General features: G+C 51.8%; 1 protein-coding gene across 1 annotated transcript in view; it reads right to left on the bottom strand.

The window, feature by feature from the left end:
• Positions 1–8,292, bottom strand: part of AARS (alanyl-tRNA synthetase) — a 13,860-nt gene that overhangs the window by 4,187 nt on the left and 1,381 nt on the right. Inside the window, exons 3-15 of the mRNA XM_009074161.1 lie at positions 8,198–8,292; positions 6,813–7,004; positions 6,227–6,371; positions 5,729–5,874; positions 5,091–5,199; positions 4,846–4,996; positions 4,543–4,573; positions 4,363–4,474; positions 3,598–3,742; positions 2,784–2,962; positions 2,156–2,269; positions 1,189–1,395; positions 353–537 (exon numbers count right to left, since the gene is read on the bottom strand). The exon at positions 8,198–8,292 is cut by the window's right edge and continues 60 nt beyond it. Coding sequence (XP_009072409.1) covers positions 353–537; positions 1,189–1,395; positions 2,156–2,269; positions 2,784–2,962; positions 3,598–3,742; positions 4,363–4,474; positions 4,543–4,573; positions 4,846–4,996; positions 5,091–5,199; positions 5,729–5,874; positions 6,227–6,371; positions 6,813–7,004; positions 8,198–8,292 — 1,811 coding nt within the window. The remainder of the gene's footprint in view (positions 1–352; positions 538–1,188; positions 1,396–2,155; positions 2,270–2,783; positions 2,963–3,597; positions 3,743–4,362; positions 4,475–4,542; positions 4,574–4,845; positions 4,997–5,090; positions 5,200–5,728; positions 5,875–6,226; positions 6,372–6,812; positions 7,005–8,197) is intronic.

Below are 8,292 nucleotides of genomic sequence, written 5' to 3' on the forward strand. Positions count from 1 at the left end.
CACAGAAACAAACACCCTGCCGGGATGATGCTGCAAGTGTGGGGACAGGCAGAAAACCCAACTGAGCTGCTAAAAGCAAATGAGCAAGGGAAGGGTGGCAAGGGCAGTGCTTCCAGCGCTGCCAGAGACTCTGCCTGTGGGCAGGCAAAACACAGGCAGTTTTCTGACTGCAAAAGTTGACTTTAAACACAGATTGACCAACAACTGGGAATGCAAAGGCACATTACCACCACCACCTCCAGCTCTGCCCTGGCTGTGCCTAGTATACACAGCACTCTCAGCAGAGCTTGGGCTCCACAGGGACTCCTTCTCAGCCACCCTGCTGCCTTCCACTGCCTGTCCAGATACTCACGTCCCTCCACAGAACTCAATAGAGGTGATGGAGCCCCCGGGGCCAGAGGGGTCAGCCAGCAGCTCCTCCACGGGGATGCCAATGGAGACCACACGGACAGGATCAGGGTAGGTTTCGTCAAAAACTGCCCTCAGTCCTTGGATAGCTTTGGCTGCTGCGAGAGGGCAGTCCTTGGCATATACAGTCTGCAGAGGACAGGAAAGGGATGAACATAAAACAGTCCTGTCAGCTGTGGCTGAGGGCCCACATTCCCCAGGAATCCCAACTTTCTCTGAAAGATATTAAAAGTGAAGCTTTGTGCCTCACCTGAGCAGGGGTTTGCTGAGCTGCAGGGATCACAAGTCATTGGCAGATGCTCCATCTTCAAAATTCCCAATACCACCTGCTCGCACTCCCTGTGTGCTACTGTACATGCAAGTGGTACCAAGCAGAGACTCCAGGGTCCTCCAGAGTCTGCTCTGACAGAGGACTGGCACCACACAGAGCAACTCTCTTGCCACTGGAGACACATCACTGGGGTGTCTGGGTGTACACTCTAAATCTAGTCAGGCCTGCAAAACTACTCTGCCAAACCTTCTGGCTCTTGTAGCTAACTTGAGACTATAGCACACATGGGAACACTCCAGCCCTAGACAGAGCTTGGGACCAATGAACAGACCAATCCACACAGGGCTTCCCCACTCAAAACACTCTGAGGTGATGCAGACCTGTGCACAGTACTGCACCAGCAGCTCAGAAGACACCTGCTAGGTCAAACTCCCGGTGCCCCAGATCATCCAAAAGCTGGATGAAGATGTTTTTCTCCTGAGCATATCCAACTTGGCAGCTGTACCCACCTTTGACTCCTCAATCATCTGGTTGGCGATCCCTTCAACTTCCTTGATTTCCTGGGTGGACAAGGCTCCCTTGGCTGTGAAGTCGAAGCGCAGCCTGTCCGGTGCGACCAGGGACCCTCTCTGGTCAGCCTCCCCCAGCACCGAGCGCAGGGCAAAGTTGAGGATGTGGGTGGCTGTGTGGTTGCTCATGACTGGCCTCCGCCTGGTCTGATGGAGGAAGCCACTGTTAGATGGGGTCCTGCACTGCAGAGCCATGACTGCTTCCCACAGCAGAAGAGGAGGTTAATGCCCTGCTCCAACAGAATCCACAACTAGCTCAGGAGACCAGAAACAACTGATCACACTTTGCTGCCTTGGACCTCCAGCTAAATGAGCAAGGTGTTCCCCACCATATCTGTGCATGGCTTTTCTCCAGCAGTCCTGTGTGTGGAGAGAAGCCAAGGACAGACCAGATCAGAAAATGATCTCTGTTCCTCAGCAGGGAAAGGCACTTTAAGATGGAATCCTTCCCTATTCCTTCAAAGGTGCTGCCTCTACAGGGAAGGGAAATGCATTTTGCAGACCAGGCTCAACCCAGGACTCCCTCAGCAAGCTGAACCCATGGGAGCAATGTCTGGAGTGGAGCAGGCATCCAGGCTCTCCGCTCTTGTCCCTATGCAGTGGGGCACCATACATGTTCTACCTTCCAGTCATGACCCAAAATGTGTTTCTGCTGCTGATCAGCAAACCCAGCAAGCACGGCTCTGACTACCTCGGTGTTATCTGCCTTTTTGTAGGAGAGAGCCACGTGCCAAGCATGAAAGAGCTGGAGTCAGCCAGACTGGAAGGGTCACATTCCTTGATCATATGCTGCAGGGAGAGCAGGCCCCATGCACCAGGCCCCCAGAGTGGCCCCCGGACTGATGAAAAGGAGACAAAATCCAGGGAAAAGATACAAGCCCATATGTTACACCATGTCTTAACTCACCTCATCAATAGACAGGTGGACCTGATCTCCTACTTTCAAGTTCCCATACAGAGTTCCTATGTGAAGCACATAGCCTCCTCGGACCTGCACATTCTTCACGGTGAATTCTGTTTTCTGTACAAACAGGGAAATGCCCCACGTGAGCAGGGTCAGAGGCTAAGGGAGACAGATCTCCAGCCAGAGGTCTGAGCTACAACTGGAGGAAGGTCTCAGCTGAGAGCCAGAGCAGATATGTGTGCTGGAGGAAGCTGAGTGTCCTCAGGCACAGCACGCAGCAAAGCAGAGAAGTGAATGAAGGTGGGACATGTTTAAGGAGCACAGATAGAGTTCCCCACCTCAGCCCCCCATCATGACTTGAAAGCACTGCCCTTGGGTTCAGCAATCCCAGCACCACCACAACAGACACACGCATTCTGGAGACAGCGGCACAGAGTTCAGCTCCCCAGGAAGCAAGGGGAACAAAACTCCAGCACATCTGTGCCATGCTGCACCTCCAGAAAGGGAACCTGTGCAATGCCTGAAACCTGATGTGGATGTGAAATTGATGGATCTTGCTTAGCCCCTTCTTCTCCTCCATCCAGGCCCCAGGTCAGACTGAATCTAGCAAAAGGCTCTCAGGCCCACTCACATCCTCCCTGCTGTCGTCATCCTTGACCATGTAGCCCTGGTCATAGATCTGCCCACCCTGCTCAGCGTAGAAGCAGGTCCGGTCCAGCACTATCCCACACTCCTGGCCAGTGGACACCTCCTCCACAAACTTCTTCTCCCTGCGGATGGCTTTCACCGTGGCCACGAGGCTCCCGAAATCTGCCACCAGGATGACAGGCAGTGTCAGTAGAATAGGAAAACCTTGCAGACAACACATGGGAGCAGAACTTCATAGCAACACCTCCCAGCTACTGCAGGAGCTCACATTTGCAGGGGGGTAAGGAGAAAGGAGTAAGGCAATGGTTAGCTGAGAATTTCATTCAGTGCCCTCCAAAGCAGAACTGTCATTGCCTTCCACACCTGTGCAGCGAAAGTAAGCAGCACACATGGCTATGAGCTGGCAGCCTCCTGAACCTCCACCAATCAAAGAACTAGCAGGAAGTGCCAGAGCAAGTGAGCCAAGGACCCTGTAACAGGCCAAGCAGAAATTGCAGTCTCATGCAGCACCAGCAAAAGAGCAGCTGAGAAACACCAACATAGGAGTGTGGAGACACAAAGTTGCAAGGAACAGGAATCCCCTTAACTTGGCAACAATGGATCTGAGCAGTACAGTAGCCCCTGAACAGCCTATTCTCCTTCCCTGCTCCACTTCTAGCAAGCAGGCAATTCACCTGCACACCTTTCCACTCCCACTTCCACAGCCCAGGAAAGGTGAACCCAGAGGGGATCTCTCTGAGGTACATGCCAGGGAAAGTTTAGCAGAAGCAGATGATTCTGAGAAGGTTTTTTCATACCATAGGTACCGCTCGGATCTGAAGCATAGCTGTATTTTGGCGAGTCATCAGTCACCTCCAGCCCTTGGGCCCTTAGCTCTTCAATGGCATAGATGTCCAGCATGAGGAGGTCCTCCCCTCCAGCACCCTTGCCCTGGGATTTGAGCTGCCAATGACAAGCACCAACGTTTGAGAAAACCCACCTCAGCACTGGCCAGTGCACATTAGCCTAGCTGCACACCTCACTTGCATCCCTGAGCACTCCTTGGTTTAGAACTCTGCCCTGAGAAGCTGTGTGACAGCAGCTGGAGTGCTCCTGTCTTTTCTAGCTTCAGAGCAGGCAGTTCTAGCATGCAGATCAAATGGGCCTGAGCCCAGGAAGGGTAAGGCAAGTACCCAGCTGGTCAACACCACTCCCTGCTGCTGCAGCTAACACACTGGGAGAGGCATCCAAGCTGCAGGCCTGTCTGGACACTGCTCCTCGGACAGGGAATAATTTCCCTATCCAGAACAGGACAGTAGGGAGGTGCTCCCAGCACTCCACCAACTCTGTCTGAAGGCCGAGCCCAAGGCCCCAGGCTTTGCTAATGAACAAAACCAACCCCAGCTGTACAGAAAAGACATGTCCCACAACAACTGCAGTTGTCCTGGTTTTTCCCATGGGACAGCGGGGCACATGGGGTATAAGCAGACTCAGTAGGAAAGAACAACTCATGACTGCAAACTACAAGGAAGGGAGTCCTCCCTGCCCACTCATAGACCAGCTTCCCTGGAACTATTACCCACCTGTGCATTTTTCCGCTCTTCTTCAAAGCCATCCATGTCCACGACAAGGCCCTTCTCCTCCGCAATCAGCCCAGTGAGATCCGCAGGAAAACCATAGGTGTCATACTGTCCCCTGCGGGGAAAGAGCAGAGCAGTCAGCGCTCCTGTTCCACAAGACACTGCTCCTTTCCCTGCTCTCACACCGGCTCTGTCCCACCCAACTGGCTTTGCACTACGGCAGGACAGCGAACAGGTCTGGAGAACATGAACATCTAAAAGGCTTCTCCCTGACAGCAGAGGGGTCTGTGTCTGGGCAGCTCAGAAACCTGAGCAAGTCAACACAGCCCAGAGGAAAGACAGGTGGCTCAGCTCTGAGAGACATCTTTTAACTGCAAATCTGCCCCCTCACACTGTTCACCACCTCTCAGTTCCCAGCCCAGCTAAGCCCTGACATGATCCCAGATAATGCTTTTTAGTGAGTCCGGACAGAAGCCACAGCCTTACCAGGGATGATTTTACTGTCCCCCAGGCTCTGGATCTTCCTGTCTAGGATGCGACGTCCTCTGCTCAATGTTTTCAGGAACTGATCCTCTTCTTCGTTGATAATGTCCTTCACCATATCTGGGTCCTTCTTCAGCTCAGGAAAGGCATCTCCCTGCAGACCCAAGAAGATGACCCCTTCAGCATGGAGATCTGCACACCTAAGCAGAGAAACTCTTCCACAAACAGAGTGGAGCAGGAGACCTTACCAGTGACTGCACCACCACATCAACCAGAGTAGCAAAGAAACCCTTGGGAGCATTGAGCTTCTCATGTGAGTAGCGCACAGCCCGTCGGAGAATCCGCCTCAGCACATACCTAGGACACAGCAGAGCCCCCCCAAGCAAACATTACATCTCTGAGTTGTTCTCAGGGGCTACACCTACCAGCATCCCCTACCAGGACCAAGACCATAGGGCTTTCCTCCCACATCTTCTCTCACAGCAGCAGCAAGACAGAGGTGAGGTGCCATTTCCCAACTCCGTGACCCAGACTTAGTGTGTGCTCACTGACTCCAGCAGCACTCACAGCACAGACCCCTGGCCCAAATGTCCTTGCTTTTTCACCATGAGCACTGCACTAAGCAGGGCTTTGTGCCTGACTGCCCACAGAGGGGCTGGCACAGCACCACTGGTACTCACAAGAACCCTCAGACCTTTGTGTTGTAGCCTTTTGGGTGAACCTTACAAGACGGATTCAAGTGTCAAACATCCTGAGCAAGCATTCTGCTATCCACTGCTTTAATGACAAATCCAGGAACACCCCACAGACAGAGGAGATCCCAGAGCCTCAGAGAAGCTGTGATGAACAGAATGGGGGTGGCAGCATTGTGGCAGCTCCTTCTTACCCTCTGCCAGTGTTGTCAGGCCTGCCCCCGTCAGAGAGGGCCAGTGTGATGGTCCGTGCGTGGTCAGCCAGGACGCGGTATGCCATGTCTATACCATCAGCATCCTCAGCCCCAACCTGCCCCAGGTATGGCCTGGCACCTGTGCCCTGCGTAGAGAGGAGAAGGCAGTGGGCAAAGGGGACGATTACAGACAGTGGGAGGCAGCAGCATGGAAGAATAATAGGAAAGGGACTCGGAAGCCAAGCCCATCCCACTGCCTGCTGCCATTGGAAAGAAGTTGCTCAGTGAAGCCAGGAAAGGTGGAAATCTGCAGGGCCTGCATGGTGCCACAGCCCACATTTCTATGGCCAAAGGCTCTTCAAGACCAGAGGGAAGAAAATCTAATTTATCACAACATTAAGAGCCCAGGAGAGAAGAGGGACAAAGAGGGACAGAGCGCAGCGAAATCACCTGTGGATTCAGGGAATGGATGCAGCTGGGTTAAGCTCCAGTTCGTACCTTTTGGATGGCTTCAAAGTAAGGAAGGAAAAGGTCAGTGTCATAGTTGGACATCTTGTTCTGCAGCACAGAGACCAGCCTCTCCAGGCCCATCCCAGTATCAATACTTTTCTTAGGAAGGGATTTCAGTGTCCCATCAGCTTCCCTGTCAAAGAAAGATGAGCTGTTATGGATGGAAGCTCTGCACAGGGAACCCCATCTCTCTCCTCATCTCCATGAAATTTGGTTCCATCAAATTTATGGCATACGCCATACATACGTCACACAAAGGACAACTTTGACAAAATATAGTTAGTAAGACCCTTAACAACATCTTAGACCCAGGGCCAGATGGCACTTATACACTACTGAACTCCTGGCAGATAAACAGAGAAAATACTCCCAGTTTGTCCCCAAAGGCAGTGTGACTGACCCCCTCTGGGTCAGGTGAGCCAGGGGACAGAGCATCACAAAGTCCACAGCTCCTGGACAACTGGGAATGGTGAGCAAGCCAGGGGCAGTTAAAAGAGCATGCAGCCCAAACAACCTCCCACGTCAATCTGGAGCAGCCTGGCTCACCTGGAAGATGGAAGCAGGTCTGGCTCACCTATTGAACTGTATGAACACCAGGTTCCAGATCTCCAGGACATTGGGGTCATCCTGATTGACCAGGTGTGAAGCATCTCTGCCCCCGATCCGGTCATAGTGGATCTCACTGCAAGGGCCACAGGGACCCGTGTCTCCCATTTCCCAGAAGTTATCCTTCATATTGCCAGGCAGAATCCTAGCCTCATCCAGCCTGTAATAAGAAACTTAGTGAAAACAGAGACTAACAGCAAGGCAAGAATTGCCCAAACTAGGGGCTATACCAGAAAAACCTTAGTTCACTAATTCCCTGGATGAGCCAATGAATTCTTAGAGTCCTGAGACAGACCAGTCCACGAGATTAATGTTCAGGATCACTGCTGAGGGGAATCAAGTGAACACTGGCACCTGGCACTTGTCCCAGCTGAAGGCAGAGGCTTAAACAACACCTCAGCAAAACCACTGGCAAGAAGACAGGAACAAGAAACTCTCCTATTAACAAAGGCTGAGAGAATTTGATTGTTCAGCCTGGAGAAGAGAAGGCTCCAGGATCACCTTGTTTCAGCCTTTAAGTAAAAAGGGCCTACAAGAAATCTGGAAAGGAACAGTTTAGCAGGGCTTGGAGTGACAGGAAAAGGGCTTTCAACTAACAGAGGGCAGGTTTAGATTAGATATTAGGAAGAAATTCTTCCCTGAGAAGGTGCTGAGGCACTGGCACAGGTTGTCCAGAGAAGCTGTGGTTGCCCCATCGCTGAAAGTATTCTAGGCCAGGTTCAATGGGGCTTGGAGCAACCTGGTCTAGTGGAAGGTGTCCCTGCCTGTGGCAGAGAGGCTGGAACCAGATGAACTCTAAGGTCCCTTCCAAACCAAACCATTCCATGGTTCTGTGATTCCATGACTTTCTCAAGTGCTGTCAGCAGCAGCACACTGGGCAGGACAGCCCACCCATCTGACCCAGCGGGGCATGTGTGAAGCTTACACATGAGATTTTGAAAAGAAAGCTCTTGGTATCTTCTGTCTAATACCAGTACTTCCCTTTGGTTTTGAAGCTCCACCACCCTGAAGACATTATTTCTGACATTTCAATTTTGTTAAAATCTCCTGGAATATGTGTCCTGCTACACTGCACAGGCCATCATAAAGTCATAGAAACATTTAGGTTGGAAAAGACCTTTTAGATCATCAAGTCCAACCATTACCCCAGCACTGCCAAGCCCACCACTAAACCATGTCCCCAAGGGCCACAGCTACACAGCCTTTAAATCCCTCCAGGGATGGTGACTCCACCACTGCCCTGAGCAGCCTATTCCATTCTGTTTCTGTGAATATTTTATTCATAGTATCCAACCTAAACAAATTTTGTTATTGCTCATCAAAATATGCCCCTTCCTCAGTGAAAAGCCTTACCCCAAATCCAACCAGATCTGCTTGCACTCCAGGTCTGGTTGCAGTCCTGCAGCCTCATTTCCACCAAAGTAAGTGACATAGAGTCTATCAGCAGG

This window comes from Acanthisitta chloris, unplaced genomic scaffold, assembly GCF_000695815.1.
Source record: "Acanthisitta chloris isolate BGI_N310 unplaced genomic scaffold, ASM69581v1 scaffold34584, whole genome shotgun sequence".
NCBI lineage: Eukaryota > Metazoa > Chordata > Aves > Passeriformes > Acanthisittidae > Acanthisitta > Acanthisitta chloris.